At 38.1% G+C, this 21,717-nt stretch overlaps 1 protein-coding gene across 4 annotated transcripts in view; it reads left to right on the top strand.

The window, feature by feature from the left end:
• Positions 1 to 21,717, top strand: part of SSH2 (slingshot protein phosphatase 2) — a 217,079-nt gene that overhangs the window by 173,119 nt on the left and 22,243 nt on the right. For all 4 annotated transcript variants that reach the window (XM_006214406.3, XM_031685352.2, XM_015248039.3 and 1 more), the window contains 6 exons: positions 3,774 to 3,842; positions 4,627 to 4,692; positions 8,008 to 8,202; positions 11,478 to 11,571; positions 11,707 to 11,835; positions 17,655 to 17,701. In XM_006214406.3, the coding sequence (XP_006214468.1) occupies positions 3,774 to 3,842; positions 4,627 to 4,692; positions 8,008 to 8,202; positions 11,478 to 11,571; positions 11,707 to 11,835; positions 17,655 to 17,701 (600 nt within the window). The remainder of the gene's footprint in view (positions 1 to 3,773; positions 3,843 to 4,626; positions 4,693 to 8,007; positions 8,203 to 11,477; positions 11,572 to 11,706; positions 11,836 to 17,654; positions 17,702 to 21,717) is intronic.

A 21,717-nucleotide genomic window follows, 5' to 3' on the forward strand; every position in this document is an offset into this window, starting at 1 on the left:
TGGAATGTGGCTGCTAAGCAGATCTTTGCACTCTGGATAATAAGCCTCAGGAAATCCTGCCAGATGTCTCAAAGCGTTGACTTCCTGGTTCAGGACTAGAATGCAATTGTGGAGTAGCTAGGGGTGTGACCCAGGCCTGGGAGGATTTAGCCACAAAGAGAAGAGGAGACTGGGAATGATTCTAATTGTCCTGGTGTTGGAAAGGAAAAAAGAAATCACATTGTCACTGGAAAGATTTCCAAACTAGTGTTTACCTGAGCTTGTACATAGCAGTCAACCTAAAAATGATTTGCAGGTTTACCAGGATCACAAGGCCAGAGTTGTTACCTTGTGTACCACTCACAGCCTTTAATTGTATGCTCTGAAATTACACAGGCCTGTAAACCACATTTAGGAAGCTTTTTCTCCTGCATGGTTTTAACCTCTGTTGTTAGCTAAGCAACAGATCCTTTAGTAAGCATTTATCCGTTAAGAACACCTACCTTGCCTACATTCATTCAAATACTAATTCATTCATTAGTATTTTAAGTCCTCTGATTTGGGTTTTTCTCTCTCTAGATCTATGCTGTCCAGTCTGGTAGCCACTAATCCCATTGTAACTATTTAAATAAACTTAAATTTAATTAAGATAAAATTTCAGTTCCTCAGCCACAACTAGCCACATTTTAAGTACTCTGCCATCTGTAGCTTGTGGGATCCCTACAGGACAGTGCACTTACAGAACATTTCCATCGTTGCAGAAAGTTCAGGTGGGCAGTGCTGCTCTCAATCTTACTTCCTCTGTTTGGGTCTCCCTGACTCCTCCTTTGGAAATGCCATAAAACAGGAACTGGAGCTACATGGAAACTTCACTTGAGTCTTCCCCTAGAGAGAGAAGGCAACAACTTCAGATTCCCCTGACCCAGAGTGTGAGAAATCAGATGTCTAATCTTATCTTCCTTTCACTTTGTCCTGAATGTTCTCAGAAATCATAAAGAATGTTTATTAATGTGGGTGCCCAGTAATTTATCCTCAGTAAACTGCATCTGTCTTTACCTGAGTCATATCTGACTAACAAAAGAAAATTTTCATTTACGGAAGAGCAAAATATGGTGAGAAAAGCCATAGAAACAGTTCTAATGCTGTTTGGTAAAACTAATGCTATGAGTTCCCCTACATCCTCTCTTTGAGTGAGCTTGAACAATAAGAGAGATACTGCCCACTTCAGAATACTGTTGCTCAGATAATCTAGTATCATTTCTATTTCAGTTGCTGTTGAGGGAATCTGTGTCATTTTCTATCTGAAAATATAAAAAGTTAATTTTTCAAAACAGTATTAAACCAAAGTAGAATCCATATTGTTTAGAACATACTCTTCCCAAGTAATTCTCAAGATATATTATAGCCAATTTATTAACCTATTTACAAGTTCTTTGACTATTACATTATATTTTAAATAATAAGTTTTAGTCTAAAGTGTAACCTTGGTTTTCAAATTGCATTGGATATATATTTCAAGTTCTAAAATAATAGACCTTTATGGTATTGTTTTATAATTTTTTGTACCCCCAGCACCTTATAATTTCTGATACATAGAAGCACCTCAATAAATATTTTTGAGTGGGTTGAGTATCTATTAAAATAAGTAACTATACTTTAATGAAGAAAATCTCATGAGACTCAAGGTAAACAGGATAAAAATACAAAGTGTGCCTAATTCCGGCCCCTCTTTCCTTTTGTGTGAAAAAGTTACTTCTTAATGTAAAGAAGCATTCTGACCTAAATACAAGCTGAAAATGTGATGTTTGGTTCCTGCACATCATTGTCACTTGTCCAAAGTTTAACTGGTGTCTGGTCACAAGCTCCACACTCTTTTGGACCTTTTGTATCTTCTTCTGTAGTTACTTAATTTCTAGATTTGTCACTAAGCTATCAACCCTTCATATTATACCCAAATTATACTTGTTGCTAGGACCTGGCTAAGCTCTCACTTAAAAAAAAAAAGACAAAAACCAAAAATCTACTCTAAAAATAACTCACTCCGCCTTGGGAAGCCATTTTCAAAACAGGTTTTCTTGTGCTCACCTCATCTCTACTCCACGAAATTAGTGGTGGAGCTGTCTACCTGCCTCCTGGGCTCTGATGGCTATTCCAGAGTTCAGGCCCAAGGTTACAATGTGGGTAAGCCGTTCCATTCTTGATTTGAGTCCCCTGAACTCTGGAATCGCTAGTGGAGTGGTGAGTTGAACACAGGCCACCAGGTACAGTGCAGAGCCCTAGATACAGCCCAACTAAGGCCTGGCCTCTGTTGGCGCTGCAGTGACTCCAACAATGAGAGTTTGACATTCCTGTGTTGTTCTTAATGCATTTTCATAATGTCACCCACCCCTACCCTGACAAAATCACTTTCAGTTGTAGTAGAGGACCCACCACAGATTCATACTCAACATTTATGTATTGTTTCACTTTAAATAACTTGTATTATAACCCTATGAGGGTTAGGTTTCATTATAGTATTTTAAAGTGAAGAAATTAAGGCTGAGTGCAAGATTAAATAACTTGTCAAAAGGAGTTGGAATGCTGAAAGAGATCAAATCCAGATCTTTTGACGTCATGTAACTGCTCAATAAGTGGTAATCATTATACTTTAGGCACTACTGTACGTATTTTTTGGTGTGGCATCTAATTTAATCTTCAAAACAGCGCAATAAAGGAGGTATTTTTATTTTTACAGATGAGGAAACTGGAGCACAGTGCAATTAAGTAATTTGCCTAAAATTGTACAGTTAAGGCCAGAGCCCCGGTTCCAGAGCCCATCTGACTCCAGAGCGTGTGCTCTTAACCACGTTTCTCTGTTCCACCTCCCGGGTCTGAGGTTTTTTCCCACTATGCCATGCTGTTTTTCTAGATACATTGGCAGGGAGAGGGTGTAGGAGCCTTTGGGAGACTGGATGGAGGGGACAGATAGTTTTTGGCAGCCTTAAGGGGAGAAAATGGCAGAGGTCTGAGGTGGATTACAGTTGTCCAAAGAAGTGGCGTGATCGAGACACAACTGAGGGCCCATGGCGACCTATCCCAGCCTGTTCCACTAACTGAAGGCGAGTCTCCTCCCTGGGCTAGGGTGTAATATAAATAGTATTTTACTAAACCATACTGGAGCTCCCCTTTTGTCGGTTGTTGACCTTTTCACTCTGTATTTCAGCAGTGCTGGTTCAGTGCCCAGTCACCAAGCACTGTTTTATGTAAGTTGTAATGTGTCTATTTTGTCTCTCTAACTTGATCACAAGCCATTAAAAAGTACTTTTCCCTTTTAGACTGTTGAGTGTGTTCTGCTGTTCAATAAATCTGTGTAAACCTCTGAATTAGAATTGAGCAAACCACATAGTCAGAGGTCTTCAGTAACCAGCAATAGTTCTTGGCATTAGAAATAATTCTTGAAGTTGAATTGGGTGCTGTGACCTTGGGCTGAGGCCTGCCAATTGCAAGTCAGCGATCACCTGGATTTTTTAGGCAGTGGTCATTTGCAAGACAGTAATACCGGAAGCTCAGTCAATAAATTTTCCTTGTTAAATATATAAGGACCTGACTGACATCCAATGCTTAAAACATACATTGAATTAATAGTAATGTGATAAAAAATTTCTTCACTCTAACCTTTTCACTCTGGCATAAATTCACTTACGCTAGAATTTAGAGTTTAGGGATTTATCCTTTGCGTTGAAAGAATTAATAAACAAAGAACTGCTTCCTAGAATAACAGGAAGTAACTTATGGACTGTCTTTTTATCCTGCAGTAGCACTTGCACCATGGGCTTAGTCCTGCCCCTCTGGAGTGACACCCTAATTCATTTGGATGGTGATGGGTAAGAGCTTTCTCTTTTTATTCTCCTACAGAGAGCCGAGGAGTGGGGTTCCATCTTAGTGCCCATTCATTCAGCTGAATGGGAGGCCCATTGTGCCGAACTGAACTGTCATGTCAGCAGCTCAGTGAGTCCTTTTAAACTCCCGTTTTGTAAAGTAGAGTAAAAATACAACTTGCCAGGGCCTCTCACTTCTGTTCTTCTGTGCTGACTATGGTAAGAATCCAAACAAAGAAGAACGAGTTTGTTGGCTCAGTCTTTAATCTGAGCATGTGGGGCTGTTGCAATGCTCTCCCAGAGGATGATATGTTCTGTTTCAAATAACCTCTTGCTGCCTCTGCCAGCTGTCAGCCTACAGTATAACCCATTGCTGTGCCAGTTCCTTCCACTGACCCTCCACCCCCACCTCTTGGTGTTTTTAGAATGTGTCCCCAAGAGACCAAGATGTTTGCTCCAGTTTATGAAACCAGGGTCAGGTTTGCTAAGAACCCACGAGGCTGCCAAATAGAAATATACAGCAGAACAGTTTGTTCGTAACTACAGCTGGGAAACTGTATGTAATTCCCTAACTCTGATGTGGGAGTCCATTCATTTTGTTTGGCAAATAAAATCAGACAATTTGTTGAAGCTTCTCAGTCATGGCCTATACTCTTTTTAACTTCTACATGAAGTGCCTGATGATACCTTCTACTGAGCCAGCAGTTGCTAGCCTGGGAAACAACCTTGAAAACTCACAACTGAAATAACCTCTCATTTGTGGATTTTTGTCTCATTCTGTTTTCCTTAGTGGGTTCAGCGTATCAACAGATAACAGAGTTCACATATTCAAACCTGTATCTGTGCAGGCAATGTGGTAAGAAGACTTTTAATATTTCCATGAAAGTTTTTTTAATATGTTGTTGGGATAGTATTTTGTGAGAAGCAGTACTTGAAATGGTACCATTCTTTAGGAAAATGCTATATGATCTCTTCGGGTATTTATAGGATTTTATATTACCTTTTTGTGTGGTTGTCATAGTTATAGATGACCTAGAAGTTCAATTTTCAAATTATCACAGTGGAAGGCCTTGAGCAGTGGTGAACAAGTGAATTTCAAAGGTGTTCTTAGACTCTGGAAGATACTTAATGGATCGCATAGCCAGTTGGAACTGAGTTTTATAGGGACACAGTAACTAAGTTAGTTGGTAGCAGTCTAGAGCCAAGTCTAGAACATCATACGACTATGCATTAGATTTCAGTTTCTTAAGGTAATCAGGGATAGCATTGATGGAGTTACATTATACATACATAAGTTTCCATTTAAATTGTTGGCAACTGTTTGCAAGACTATTTGCATAATGCAAATAAAGCCTGGAAAAAAATCATAGTTGTCAATAACCATCAGCTGGTTTTACTGACACTTTTGGGTTACTTACTACATGTGTGAGGCATTGAGCCTAGTACTTTACATGGATTAATGTCTAATCATCACCAACTCCCCAAAGTGGTATGATTAGCTCCTTATTACAGATGAGAAAACTGATGTTTTGGAGAGGTTACATAACTGGCCTGAAGAGTATCTCTTACATTTAGACAGAATAGACTCCTGTTCTCGTTCTAGATTATCTAAAAAAATGATCCAATATAACCAAGGAATGATGTGACTCTAAGATTCAGAGTCATCCCCTAGTCGGGGATTTAAATTTCAATTCCTCCTTCAGTCGCCTGCTCTGTAGTGGAAGTCCCCATGAAGAGCAGAATGGACAGAATGCAAACCAAACAAGAAATAAAGGAGCCTGAAAAAGACTCCAGGGAGATAATTTACCCCTGCATAACAGGATTGATAGGCGTGAGGTGAGTGGCGTCCTAAAACAGAGTCAACTGAACAATTAACAGTCTTATCATTTCATGCTCTCATTGAGGTAGGACAGAGTTTCAGACCATGTGTTCCGACCAGATTTTTAGATTTAGCTCATATTTCACAGATAAATTTCTCATGGAAAATGTATGAACCTCTTTTAACTAAGGTTCAGTTAAAAGCAGCTGACCTGGACCAAGTAAAACCAAACAGTCTAACTCCCATAAATGCAGTGTTTTCAGTTATATTTTGGGGAGGAATACAAAGCAATCTTAATCCTCAGGACAGTGAGGATTCAAGTAATTCAAGCTTTGATGTTTTAAAGTAGACTGACTAGTCCTAGCTCGGTTAGCTTATGGCAGAATGAACTTTTTTGGTGTACCACATGGGGAGTAGTGAACTGAAGATCACAGGAAAAAAAAAAAGTAGATGATCTATGGATCAAAGCAGCATTTAGACCAGGTGTTTCCTCACAGGAAGGTAGTTCCTGCAGCCACCCTTTTCTGTATGTATGCAGCTGAAGTATTGGGTGGCTGTGCCTTGAGTGTGTTTAGAGTAACTTGCACCAGACACTTGTAGCATATGCTTTTGAAGCACGTGTTTCCTGAATGAAGAAAACATGTGTTTGAATATCCTATACATTGCATGAAGCTTGCCCTTACCTTTGAATCTGTGTAAAAAACTTAATTTCACTGAGAATTCTCTGAGAAGTTGGCTGTTTTAAATAAAAGGAAGTACTTTAAAAGATTCTGCAACTTTATTTTTAAGGGGAAATCTGTTTCCCTGTAAAATGGACTTCCATGTTTTTCTCCTATCAAATGATAATGATTTTTTAAATTTATATCCTTCGGGGTTGACAAGAGCACAGGGAATAGCACTGTCATATACTTATTGGAAAATCAACTAGAGCAACCTTTCTGTAGAATGATTTGCCAATATGCCTTGTAATTTTGTATACCCTTTGACATAGTAATTCTGCCTCTTAAGAATTTATCCTAGGGTAATAATCAAGGGTGTGTGCAAATTTTTAACTATAAGAATGTTTGTCAGTGTCCTAATAGTGGTAAAAAATGGAAAGCAGTTTAAATGTCTGAAAAATAGCAATCAATTAAATTATGGTACATCCATGTTACTAATTATCATGCAACTATTAAAAATAATTTGGTTGAAGAATATATATTGACATGGAAAGATATTGATGTCAAGGTGTAACGTAAACAAACAAGTAAAATGGTATGCAGAATGTGGTCATGTCTTTTATTTTAGATCTGTGCGTAGACAAAGACTGGAAAGCTCTATACGAAAACCTTAACAATGATTATTTCTGGGTGGTCAGATTACAGGATATTCCTGCCTTTTACGTGAGGTCCTTAAATTTTCTAAGATGAGCATGATCACATTTGTTATGAAAGAAAAAAACAGTAAAAAGACATTTTTAAGGAAAAGATGTAAATAGATTGGCCACAGAATTCTCTCATACTGTCCTTTTCCCTTAGGAAGGAGACGTTAATTTATCGCTAACAAAACATTTCATTCAACAGATTTTAACTGTGCTCCAGCTTTGAGCTAGAAGGCATTCCTTTAGGCACTTGAGATGCATCAGTAAACAAAAACACAGAAAGATTCCTGCTCTTGTGTAACTAACTCCCTAGCATTAGCTCTAGCTTTTCCCAAGTATATAACCAAAAAGGTACTTTTCAGTTTTGTTTACCCTATTTGAGTTCCTGAGTTCAGAGTCAGAGATTTAATTAGTCTCAGTATAACCAGAGCTGTTCTTAGAAAGTAGCTCAAGTGTATGGATGAATGGTTTAAAGAGAGTGGGAGACTAAGGCAGCAAGAATGACAGATGTCATTAAATCATTACATCCTAGACATTAAAGGACTTTCCACAAGGCTTAGGGGCATCTATCTATGTGATCTTTGTGGATCCTCTAAGAATCATAGGAAATGTAGGCTCTAACATGACTCTGTGCGAAGGGAAGCAAATCTTTACATAGTAAATGTAGATCATTAGTTCTCTAGTGATACTAGCCACAGCGTGGTTCCAGCTATAGGGCTGTGAGCTCCATGGGTACCCAGACCTATTTTTCACTGATAGGTTGTCCATCCTCCTGCTCCCCGCTGCCCCCACCTCTTTCACCAAGAAATGTCTAGTTGATCGCTATGAAGAGATAATATAATCAGAGAACTTTGAATTCCAGGGAGTAGATTCTCCAGAGGCCAGATTCTGTAGGATTTTAAAATTGGAAGAGTTTGGGGTACACATGGATTATTGGATAGTTTTTTGGTACGTCCAGTTCTACAGTGCTCACTTCCCAGCCTGTCTTTCAGGTCTGCGCTACAGAGTTTACACAAGGCTTGTGAAGTGGCCAGAATGCATAACTACTACCCTGGCAGCCTGTTTCTCACCTGGGTGAGTTATTATGAGAGCCATATCAACTCAGATCAGTCCTCAGTCAATGAGTGGAATGCTATGCAGGATGTGCAGTCCCACCGGCCTGACTCTCCAGCTCTCTTCACGGACATGTAAGTCAGTTTGCTGAGGATCATGGAAGTCTTCTCTGTTTTGTCCTGCGGGATCATAAGCAGCATGTTCCTCCCTAATCACTCCTCTTGGGGAATTAATCTTACCCAGTGCTGTTAGCATTGTCTGCACTACACATCTGCCACGCTGAGAACCCTGTTCTTTCTGTTGTGTACAAAGGCCTGACGAGTTTCACTCCTGGGGACAACAGAGTCCCCGCAGTTCAAAACTGCAATACCGTAGAATCCGACTAATTCAGATTCTGCTAGTTTGAAATTTGAGTTTAAAGGACTAATTTATTATCTGTTGAGAAGTATTTGGTTAGCAAATTAATGACATAGAGAAGCTATTAGAGAGATGTTTCTAATACTTAAGAAAACAAGATATTTTGAGGCAATTTGAAAGAATGATCAGATTGTTACGCTAATTTTTAACTGATTTCTGGTCAAATTTTTTTTTTAATGTTTTATAATTTATGTCTTACTCAGCACCACATTTGCCTTGTTCGGTCTGTACGATTTTTGTTAAATCTCCCTGGTGTACTGCAAGTTGGATAAAGGCCTAAGGTGGAGCTGATGTTTATTTCCTTTTTAGGTCTACGTGTTAAAACTTATGTGGCTATTTTGGAAATTTTTTTCATACTTAGTTCCTGCTTTGGAAATTGATCAGGATGTTTATTTTGCTCTGAATTGATCTTTCTGCACTTCCAAGGTCTTCTACATCTGGAAAAGAAGAGTGGCCACTTACTAAATGACCTCACAGACCTTCACCTTCAGATTCCTAAAGTGATACCAAAATGGTTCATTATTTTTTTAAAGGCCTAATTTATATAATAAATGCTTTTTACTAGAAAAGGTGAAATGTCCAAGAATTGTGTGAGTGAAACAGTCAGAAAAGCAATGGAACACCTTTTTTGCATAGGGTTTTATTGGTACTAGGGCCGATTAGTACTAGTACCTCTGGTCCTTTCAAGATTCCCCAGTAACTAAAAAGGTAAGAATTAGTATGATTTTTCAGAATCGCAGGCAGTATTACTGATTTCATGCTTTACAACTGGTTGATGGATATCAGAGGAATGGATGTCTCATCTGGCTCATAAATGAACATTCTGAATCAGACTTATGTGGAAGAGAAAATGCTTCTCATTTTTCCTGATTTTATTAGAGAAAATTTGGAAATTACAGCACCAAAAAAGAAAGAAAGAAAATGAAATTGCCCATTATCTCTCTGTTTCCCTAAGCAAAATAATAATAATAATGATAATAATGATGTAAAATGTAGTCCCTAGCAAATGATAAAGGCTCATTAAATGTTAATTTTTAGCGTGTACGATATAACCACAATTTTAAGATATATTTAATAAATAAATTTGTCTGTTGATAGAAAAAGAGACTGAGAGCTGTAGACTAGAGTATTAATAATTATCTCTGATAGAGGGAGTTTCAGTTATTTTTATTTTCTTTGTGTATTTATATATTTTCCAGATTTTTTTTCTAGTGAAATCTTGGGAGAAAGTGTATCTGTGTTGTAGTGCCTTTGCATTACCTCTTCTTCCCTAAGTTGATGAAACTGAAAAAGGAATGCTAAGAATACAGGAGGAATGTGTGCCAAAATGGACTTAAGTAACCTACTGTGCATAAAGTTTATATTTTGAAATCCAAGGAAGCTGGAGAAGGGAACATAGGTGTGTGGTGCCTCCAGTGTACATCAGATGTTGTGCCAGGCACTTCACATGGCATCTCATTCAATTCTCATGAGAACATCATGAGGCAGATAGTATTACCATCCTCATTTTATAGAAAAGGAAACAAGCTCAGAGAAGGGAGGGAATTTGTTCAAGGTCATACCACTAGTAAGTAGCAGGACTGGAATTAAAACCCAGGTGTCTCTGCTCCCAAACCACTCTGCCGCTAACAAGTGTGAAGAATTTGGAGAAAGACTGCTTTAGTGAATTGAACTCAAACACACAGGTCCAAAAATTTGTTTTTACCAGTATTTCTTTTTAATAAAAGACTGAAACATACAGCTTTCTACCAGTTAGCTATGGCTAGGAAAAATGCTAGGGAGCATGGTTAAAAATTTTAATTCTAGTCAAGACAGGGATGTCTTGGCTGATTGACAGGGAAATGGCACAGGCATTAGCTGTACTCTGCAGGGTTCGTGAGAAAGTAACAGCCCAAGTGGTGGGGAGCCCCAAGGTTGTGGGGTCAGAGCATCCATCTTTGGAGATTATACTGAAGCTATTTTTGCATCCAGTGATAAGGCTGTAGGCAGCAAGGGCAGGCAGGATGCCTGAAGGCTTAGTCCATTTCCATCTCCAAATAAGGAGATACAGAGCAGATACCTTTCTTGAGTAGGTAGGAGGGAAAGATGAGACAGAAAGTGCTCTCTGTTAGCCTCACTCAAATTCTGCATAGTATGAAATAATGCTTTTAGAAAGAAGCGTGTAGTTGCATTGGACAAATACTTTTTAGTAGAGAATCAGCTTCCTAGTTTGATTTCATATTGAAGTTACAAGGGTAATTTTTATCTTGAGGAGAGACAACCAAGGGAAGCAACATAATCCTCCAGGTAGAGTGTTAGGCTGGGGTCAGAGTTCTGGTTCTCCTGCCAGTATGTGTGATGGTTGGTGTGTCATTTAACCTTCTTTTTATTTCACTTTTCTGTAAAATGGGGATAATAATTTCACAGATATTGTAAGAGCTTTTGTAAAAAAAAAAACATTTTGAATGGAGTACTCTGCATAGTTAATCCTTAGCACCCATTTGGAAGAGAATTTGCTTCACTGAGGAAGGCAGAAGTCACTCTTCCCTCTTTCCTATTTTGTAGAACCATAGCAACAAATGATCACTATTAGGTGGCGTTTTTAAGCTATGCAAGACCCATGCCCATAGTCGGTCACACAACTGGTCTACCCAGCTTGGTATTCTGACTCAGCAAGTGGAACTCATGGGTATTTGACGGGAAATGGTACTCCATTAAAGTATTACACTCAGTATAGCCTATTGGTCTTCACTCCTTCGTAGATTTATATACGTGAATATATTTATGGGCTTTTAGACATGTGCAGCCTCTTCAAGTGAGAATTTCTGCATGCTTACATGCTATACATTCTGAAAAGAAACTTTTTAAAATATAATTTTCTTTTTTCCATGCCTCCAGGATATAATTTTGAGGGTAATAAAGGGAAGGCCTACCAATTTGGAAACATAATCAAATAGCACATTCATTAACTTAGTCAAATTCGTGCCTAAGAAAATCACTTCTCTCTTGTCAGACCAACTGAACGTGAGCGAACAGAAAGGCTGATTAAAACCAAATTAAGGGAGATTATGATGCAGAAGGATTTGGAGAATATCACATCCAAAGAGGTAAGAGACCTTGAGTCCTCATTGTACCAAGGCTAGAAGCAGAGTAGCAGTAGGTCTGGGGCTTGAAATGGTAAGCGATTGAAAGTCACAGAGGCACTTTACAGAGATCAGTACAACATGTCATCTTTGTTTCAGATACGAACTGAGTTGGAAATGCAGATGGTGTGCAACTTGCGAGAATTCAAGGAATTTATAGATAATGAAATGATAGTGATCCTTGGTCAGATGGATAGCCCTACCCAGATATTTGAGCACGTGTTCTTGGTAAGTCTTAGGGCCACTTTCAGGGGGTGTGCTGAAGCTAGTCCATATCACCTCATGGTGGGCAATTGTCAAATTTTATTTATTTAAATCAAGTATAACTTAACATTAAAAACAAAAATAATAAAAACTCAAACCTCATCACATCCTAATTATTTTACTACCTTTTACTATTTTCTGGGCTCTGAAGCTTATTTACACCTGTTACATGGTGGAAATATTATATAATCCTGTGTGTCTGTTCATCTCTTCCCACTTCTTCATTCAGTGACATCAAGCTGGTGGATTAAAATTGACCATGGTGGAGAAATTTACACCAAGGAAATTGGCAAATGCTACAGATCAGGCCTTTTTTCCTCATGGGTTTTTAAATATCTCATCTGTTCTTCATAATAGTCAAAGTCAAAAACAGACCAGTTTTATACAGCATATCCAAATAGGAATGATTGTTTGAGGTCACTCTTTAACATCTGCCATATGTGTCTAAGGTCCAATATATCAGAGGAGAGCGGATAAGAACTACTTATAACAGAGACTATTGGATTTTTAAAACATTTGGAACCTTGTAGCTACATTTCAAGTCCCTCAATTACTTTTTGATTACCAAATCTTCAGTGACTTAAAATTGTTCTTCATGGTTCCTGAACATTCAGTGACTTGTAATTAGCCCAGGGAGACCTCTCTGACAGATAGATTAGGAAGGCTTCTAAATCCTAAGATCCATTTTTCTCCCAAACGTTAAAGAGTTCTGGTTTTCATCTGCACGTGGTAATGGGAACAAGAATAATTAAAATCAGTGGGGAGCACCAAAACCTTGTTTTTGTTTCCAGTTCCCACATACTTTGACCAAAAAATGCTAACAAGAAACTAAATCTATTGGTTTGAATTTCACTTCCTTTCTCTGGTAAGGATATTTGTGAACTGTGAAATGATTAGAAGCTGGGAAACAGAAGAGAAGGGGAATAAATGCACAGGAACTGACTAAACTGGCTCATCTCACCCTGAATGTAAGAGGTTATTTCACCAAGCAATCAGACTTCATGCCATTGAAGGCCTGTGCCCTGAATTTACTTGTTGACACTCCGGAGTATGTGTGCTTGTCAAGTGATTCATGGTGGTGTATAACTATGAAATTACTCATGAAAATCTGGGAGGGGAGCTTCTTTTCCATTACTTTAACTTGACCAATGTGTGTTGCCATTTCTGGATGTAGATCATACGGCAAAACTGTCATTGACCTTTCCATTTGTATAGCACCTGGCTTTGTTGTCTTGTGTGGATAATTCCATGAGTGTTTAAGTATTCCCTCCTCTTGTATCCTTGGAAAGAATTTTTGTGTTGTTTATAGAAAACTTATGAGTCATTCATTCAAATGGACCCTGCCCCCCAGCTGTCTCCATGTAACATGACTAACTTTTTATGAAGGGCATGTGCCTGTAGCCAGAAATAATTCATGTTAAAAAGTGATCAAAGCTGTAAACTTGGAAGTTGCTTTCCCATTGAGCTTGGATTTTAATACCTAAAAGGATGAATATCAAATTCAGTCACTGTCGATTTAATTTCAGACGTACTTCCCGGTATCTCTGATGCCATCTCTCAAGAACTACCTTCTCCTTACCTCTTCCTCAAATGGTACTCTTTTAAGACATAGGAACAAATTTTAATAGTACTCTAAACAGAAAGAACAGTCTGGTTCTCCCCCAAACTAGTCCCTAATCAATAGAAGTGTGTTTGAGAATTTGTACCAGTAAACTTATTTCATGATTATTGGCATAGTCTTCTCTCCTGGGTTTTTCTCCAGTTACAAAAATAATTTGTGTTCATTGTAGAAAATTTAGACAATTTTAGAAGACGATAAATGACATTTAATCATCACGAAGAGAGAGAAGCACTGTTAGCTTTCATTATGTAATATTGTCTTCCAGTCTTTTTTTGTCTTTAACATGTATCTATGTACATATTTTTTTAAAAAGGAAAACTTATTTAGCTTCAGATATAATTTTGTTTTCTCAAGAATGGACATGTTCTTTGCATTGTGAATATTTTTCTTATTTGGGAAAAAAACTTCCCAGTTGGAGAATCCTGAAATTTCACTCTTATCTAACAGAATAAGTGCATGAACAGGTTGTCTAAACATCTTATTGTACTTCTTCCTTGACGGCTTCCTCCCTTTGTTTGTACCACCATATCCTGTGTCCAAACCCCTATCTCTTCTCCACTGAGTCTGTGCTCTGCTGGCTTTCCCAACAAATTGACACGGAAAAAGAGGTCTTACCCAAGCTGCGAGTGGTGGTGTTAATTTTCTGCAAAGTCATTTCATCTTGTACATAGCTGCCATGCCTGCAGCACAAGCAGAATCCTGTGAAGAGAGGCAGCAGGATTTCTCCCCTCCCTTTGGAAGAATGCTCGGCTCTGCAGCACACTGCACAGAGATGTTTATTTGGAAAGATGTCCAGCGGATATGGAGAAGAAAAGTATGGAGCATAATTTAAAGAAAATCTGCAGTGAGGAGACAGGATTGATTGGTTGGAAGCCAGGGTATTTCCAGAAAAAGAAGTTCTTCCACACCCTTAAGAGTATACTACTCTCTGAGCTGCAAGCCTTTGCCCAACCAAATCTCAATATCAACAGCTCTCCTGGAGGCTGTCCGATTTGGCTGAGAAAATGCTAGATGTGAACAGAGATCCTTTGCAGAAAGGCAAGCAGCTTTCTTAGTTAAACAAGGGAAACACAGGAATATTGGATAGAAGACAACCAATAATGAGAATTTTACTGCTGACTGTTAACCTTTTTCAAGATTTGACATTACAAATCCTTTTAGTTTTCTTTTCAAAGAAAAGTTGTCTCATATTCATAATTTTTGCCCCTCAACTGGAGATATGTAGTATAAACTTTTCAGAAAGAAGAAAGTTAATAGAGCTTGTGCCTGGTTGCCATAGTAACATGACTCACAACATTAAATCTGTAGGTACAGTATGACGAAGAAGATTTGGACAGGGATAACAGTCCTTGAAGATTATGTCAAGTTGTATTGATCTTAGCAGAACCCCCAGTACAGTTTTCCTTCTTTGCCGTAAATGTGCTCTCCTTGTCCATTTTGCTTAGAACATTTGGACCCCAACAAGGCTATTTCCTGAGGCTGACATTTGAAAAGACATCAATTACTTGGGTCTTTGAGTCAGAGTACCATGTAGGCAAACCAGAGTGAAAGATGAAAGTGAACTTACTTTAAAATGTATTACGATTTTAAGATTTCATATTACATTTCTGTACAATTAAAATATGCTTTGCTTAATTACATAGAACTTAGTGGAAACCTCCATGGAATTATGTTATTGTAAGCCTGAGAAGCATGGAAAAAAAAAAAGATTGAGTCTGTGAAGGACCCCAGGGGGCTAATATGCATGGCATTTGTATTGAGGACAGAAAAGTAATTACACAATGTTGATTCCAGTTCTTTCGGGTTGAACCTGAAGCAGCTGTACGCACAGCCCAGGTCATTACGTGGGCTTCACTGAGTCAGTAGTTGATGTTTTTAATTTATTTTGTTTCTAGGTATGTGTCATTTCAGATTGTCAGATTGAAGTTTCTCTGGACAGGTAGATGAAAACCATGGACTTTCCCATCACGTCACAGTTATTTCCATCTAGCTGGACAGAATTCTGCAGAGGATTTAGATTTCTAAATTAAGAAGTGAGGTGGTCACATTTCCCTGGCTCCCGTTTAGCCACTCAACTCTTATTGCTTGGCTCCTGTCTCCTTGAAATCCTTTTTATAGTTCTTGCCTCTTTCTTTGGTGTGGGAGCTAGTTTTCTTAAGGTTGAGCACAGAGCATTCAGAACCTCTTATCTTTTTTGAAAGCAAGTCTGGTGAGCCATGGTCTGTAGAAAAGATCAGTTGTCTATCATTTACTGACCTTTTCCTAAATGAACTTCAGTACAACATCCTTAAGATCACCTAGATAGTGGCCAAATTACAGATCACTTGTAATGTGAAATAATGCTTGTGTAACACTTGACAATTTTCAGAGTGCTTCATTTACTTATCTCATTTGATCATTTATTCAACAAGCATTTGTTGATCCTCTTTACTGTGGCAGGCAAGAGGCATGATATTTGTGCGGTCTGATCTTATTCCATAAGAAGGGAGTGATGACCATATCAGATAGATGCTCATTGAAGGCCAGTGGAGTAAGGATACAGAGGGAACCCCTGGATTAGACGTTTAGAAGAGGTCATTGATAACACATTAACAAGCGTGATGGGGCCAGAAGCCACAGGCACTGTGGGTTGAGATATATGGGAAATGAGGAATTACAGAAAGTGAGTATTAGATTGTATTTCTATGAATCTTGGCCATGAAGGGAAGGGGAAAGGGATAGTGTCTAGAGAAGAATTTAGGTTGGAGAGAGGGTTTTTCCATTTTAATATGAGAGAAACTGTGTGTGTGTGTGTTTGGGGTTTCATGTTTCTTTGTTTTTTTGGGGGGGTTTGTTTGTTTATTTGGTGGGGGGGTGGCTTATAAACAATAGAAACTTATTTCAGTTCTGGAGTCTGGAAGTCTGAGACGAGCATTCCTACTTAGTCAGGTGAGGGCCCTCTTCCAAATCACGGACTTCTCTCTGTATTGTTACATGGCAAAAGGAATGGGGAGAAAGTTTATGTTTCTAGCTTGAGGGGAAGGTGCCCATTAGATCTATAGGACTAGGGTGGGAGAAGTGTTTCATTTTATAGATTAGGAAAGTGAAGGCAGAGAAGTTAAGGAGTTTGCCCAGTGCCTCCACAGTAGCAGGAGGAGTTGGAACTTGAACTCAAGTCTTCTAATGCTAAATTCCATTTAATGCATAATTCTGAAATAGGTAAATTCTTATTTTTAAATGTTTACCTTTTCAAAAGACATGAACAGATAGCTCAAAGATAGAAAATGGACCTGAAACATTGAGAAGTTGCTCACTTTTAAGAGAAATGCAGATTAAAATTACACTGAGATAACATTTCACACCTATCAGTTTGGAAAAGATTCAAAAGCTTAACCACACATTTTGTTGGCAAGGCTGTGGGGAAAGTGGCACTGTCATGCAGAATGGGTTTGAGGATGTACTGTAAAGAAAGCAAAGAACAAAAAAAGTAGCATAGTACTTTTGTGTAAGTGAGAAGTGGTAATAAGTATGTATTTGCTTATATTTTTTTCAAAATAGAACATAGGTGGAATAAGCCAGAAACTAATGAGAATGGTTACCCATGGGGATTGAGGAGACGGGGGTGGGAGGGAGACTTCAAGTTTACTTTTTAATAAATTTTTGACTTAAAACCTTATGCAAGTTTTGTATATTTGAAAAAAATGGAAAAAGCACACCCTAAAATCAAATATAAACAGTATTATGCTCAAGTTATGATAAAAGTTTAGATATACATTTAGTGAACCAAAATGTATATCAAATTGATAACCTCACAGAAAGAAATTAATTCAAACAGCTTAAGCATAATACTCTGTTTGTACCCCTGAATGGGGTATAATAAGGAAAAAATGCAAAGAAAATTTGAACTTAATAGGTTTCTTGTTGGTTGTGGTATTGGTATAATAATGTAAAAACTATTTTGTAAGTAGAGCAAATGAGTTATTTGGAACCAGAGTTTTCACCGTGGAGTGGGAAGGGTGGAGGAGAGAAATGATGGAGGAGAGGCAAGAAAGAAAGGAAGAAACTTGGTAAATGTTAATGGCCTTTTTGAAAACTCTGCTTATTCCCTCACAGGACTTCTTTTCAAGGATTGTATTTGGTTTATTTGCTACTACTCCCTAACGTTGTCTTTTTGGTTCCACAGGGCTCGGAGTGGAATGCCTCTAACTTAGAGGATTTACAGAACCGGGGGTAAGCACACAGAGCAATTGCTGACACCCTCATGTGACAAAAGCCAATGTTTTATCTTTACATTTTCCAGTCAAGGAGGTGTCAGTGAGTAACTTAAAGCTTAAGAGTTGTTTCCAGTTGATTCTTATTGGCTGTAATCTAATAAAAATTAAAACAGCTACTCTCCCACTGTTTCATCCCCCCACCTCTGAAGAAAGAGCAGCTGCTTCAGTGGAAAGGCTTTTAAAACAAACGTGCAAGCCTTTCATGCTGTTTAAAACCAAATCCAGTTATTGATTTTTTTTAAACTTTTTTCTAGAGCAGTTTAGGATTCACAGCAAAATTGAGGGAAAGGTGCGGAGATTTCCCACATGCCCCGACACATGCATAGCCTCCCCCACTATCAGCATCCGCACCGGAGTGGTGCATTTGTTACAACTGTTGAGCCTACACTGACACATCATAATCACCTGACGTCCATCCTGTGTTACAGTTCACTGTTAGTGTTGTCCATTCTGTGGCTCTGTACAAATGTATGATGACCATATCTCTACTGTTATGACATCATACAGAATATTTTCACTGCCCTAAGAGTCCTCTGTGCTCTGCACATTTATTCCCTACCCTCACCCCCTGGCAACTATTGATCTTTTTACTGTCTCTGTAGTCTTTGGTTCCTATTCCACATTTATTGAGCATCTTCTCTGGGCCAAGCACAGTACTAGATGTTAGGGATCCAAAGAAAAATAAGACTCAGTCCCTGTCCTTTTACAGTAAGGTACTTGAAGACTAAGTAGGTTACAAATGTAAAATGGACAGTGTAAAACTGAACAAGAAGGCCTACCTTGTATTAAGAAATGTGTTCTTTCCTAAACAGCGTGGTTATTGAGTTTGATTGTTGCAATTGAGACCACAGTGAACATTCAGCAAGCAAAGAACTGCCATTCTTCCCATTTCACTTCTTAGCTATCGCCTAAATCTCATTGAATTTGGCCGTAGGAGGTCAAATCATCCCAGTAAGAGAAGAGAAAATCATGTCTGGAAATCGGCCGTGCTAACTCTTCATTGTGGACAGAGATAAGACCTACTGAGACTCAGGCAGAGATGGCTCCCTGGCTGGTTGCTGCCTGTTTTCTCAGCTACACGTCAGCCTTCTGGTTATCTTTAACATGATTAGATGCATACTCCCTACTTTTCCAACAGAAGAAAGAAAGCCAAATGATTATACAGAGAGATCTGGGGTGGGAAGGGATCTGGTTACTTAAAGATAGGAAAATAAATAGAACTTGGAAAATTTAAGTTGAGAACGATTGAATTGAGAGTTCGTGAAAGCAAAGACTGCATCTTAGTTTTGTGTGAAACATACCTAGCTCAGAGCTTTATACCAAAAGGGTGCTCAGTAAATGTGAAGGAATGATAGAAAAACTTTTGTGACCTGTAGGAAACTAGCACCTGATACAGTATTTAATATGAAATCTGAGATTTGACAGAGCAGTGCCTGCCAGATGTATCAGAATCACTTCATACATACATACACTTTGACTTTTGACTTATATCTCCAGATGAAGATGAGACCTATTCATCTCATTTGCTACTTACAAGGTTATTTTTAAATTCTAAAATAGAGATGTATCTATTTGTCTTTAAAAGACAAGTATGGTTAGATACTCAAACATGTACTCTTGTTTCTTAAAATCACTGGTTCTTACATTTTAGAGGATGAAGAATTACAGTTCAGGGATCTGTGCATAAAACATGTACATTGCCCCCTGTGGATGATTTAAGGGGTTTTCAAGTGTAATTTTGACAAGAAGGTCATTTTTGCCCAAACTGCTGACTCTAGAACTCCCAAGTAAAGTGCTGCTCTTTATAGAGATGGCAAAGAATTTTCAAAGAGTACCATTTCCAATTGGTAGCGGCTGCCTAGAGTTCTGTAATGAAAAGGATTGGGAAACTCTGTCCTGCTGTAACCCATTAGTGAAGTATGGGATTGGGGATGGAAAGGTTGTTCATTTTTATTTTAAATAAAATAAGAGAAGCGTACTTGCTTTTTTTTCCTGACAGTTTTAAGATATTCACATACTATAGAGTTCACCCTTTTAAAATGTGTATATTCACAGAGTTGTGCAATAATCAGTTTATAACATTTTTTCAATTCCAAAATAAAGCCTTTAGCAGCCACCCCCATTTCCCTTCCTCCCTTCAGCTCCTAGAAACTACTAATCTACTTTCTGTCTCTATAGATTTGCCTATTCCGGGCATTTCATTTATGTGGAATCACACAATATGTAGTCCTTTAAGAGTGGTTTATTTCACTTAACATATTTTCAAGGTTTATCAGTGTTGTAGCATGTATTAGTACTTCATTCCTTTTTGTTGCCAAATAATATTCCATTGTATGGATTTATATATGCCACATTTTATCTATCCATTCATCAGTTGATGGACATCTGGGTCATTTCTACTTTTTTTTCTTGTTTTTATTGAAGTATAGTCAGTTTACAATATTGTGTCAATTTCTGGTATACAGCACAATGCTTCAGTCATTCATGAATATACATATATTCTTTTTCATCATAAGCTACAAGATATCAAATACAGTTCCCTGTGCTATACAATATAAACTTGTTTATCTATTTTATATATACCAGTCAGTATCTGCAAATCTGAACTCCCAATTGATCCCTTCCCACCTCCTTCCCCTCTGGTAACCATAAGTTTGTTTTCTATGCCTGTGAGTCTGTTTCTGTTTTTTAAGTAAGTTTGTCTTTTTTTTTTTTTTTTAGATACTACATATGACTGATATCATATGGTATTTTTCTTTCTCTTTCTGGCTTACTTCACTTAAAATGACATTCTCCAGGGCCATCCATGTTGCTGCAAATGGCATATTTTTATTATTTTTATGGCTGAGTAGCATTCCATTGTATAAATATACCACAACTTCTTTATCCAGTCATCTGCCAATGGACATTTAGATTGTTTCCATGTCTTGGCTATTTGTTTCTACTTTCTGTTTACTGTGAATACTGTTACTACTATTCATGTACAGATCTTTGGGTGGACATACATTTTCATTTCTCTGGGGCTTATACCTAGGAGAGGAATTACTGGGTCATATGGTAACCTTTGGGGGAGCTGCTAGACTGTTTTCCACACTTGCATGTTGCTTGCTTTTTAAATTAAAAGAAAGAAATCCTTTCTAATAATGGACTTTGATGCTAAGTTAAAACAGATTCAGATCACGTCCCAAGAAAATTTTGGTTGCTTGACCTTAACCACAGAATTGATTAGCTATGGCTCTCCCTTTTTGTAATCATTTCTCTGACTTCAGAGATTGAGTTTGTAGAACCCCATGTGTGATTCTGAGAAGGAAGCAGCTTCTACAGAGAGAAATGAGTGAGGCTGTGTTGTGTTGTTAGAGTAAACTCCAGTGATATCAAAGTCCACACGGCATTGAGAAAAATTAATCCTTTGGCAAATTAAACTCAAGCACTTACTGAGATTGCACAGTGAAAGAGATAGCAGAAGAAATTTTTGATGCAGAAACCCTTTTCTGCAAGCCTGGGAGAACTCTCAGACACATCTGCTGCCATAGCAGCCAGGAATGCAGCCTAGAGAGTCAAGAGAATTTTAAGTCCAACTTTCCTCTGACCCTCCCAGCTCTGGCCTCATTTGCCTTTCACATAGTTTAAAGAGAGAAATAGAGCAAAAGCTGACGATCTGGCATTTTAAAAGATAGGAGGAAATGTTTCCTTCTTCTGTTGGGTTTTTTTCCCTTGAGGTACATGTTAATCGTCTGATTTAACACAAATGACTTTCAGAGAATAAATTTTTTTGCTGGTAATTTTTAATGACTAAAGAGAAACTCAGATTGTGGGCCTTGGGTTGATTCTTTGGAGTAAAATGCAAGGCATATTTTCAAAAGGCTCTCAAAGATGAAATTGTACAACTATACAAAAACTGAAGACAGAATTTAGATGTTGAAATTGGCAAACAACTTTTGTCTCAGTAGCTCCCTGGTGCCCAGGTATGCC

The sequence above is a fragment of the Vicugna pacos genome, chromosome 16, assembly GCF_048564905.1.
Source record: "Vicugna pacos chromosome 16, VicPac4, whole genome shotgun sequence".
Classification (NCBI taxonomy): domain Eukaryota; kingdom Metazoa; phylum Chordata; class Mammalia; order Artiodactyla; family Camelidae; genus Vicugna; species Vicugna pacos.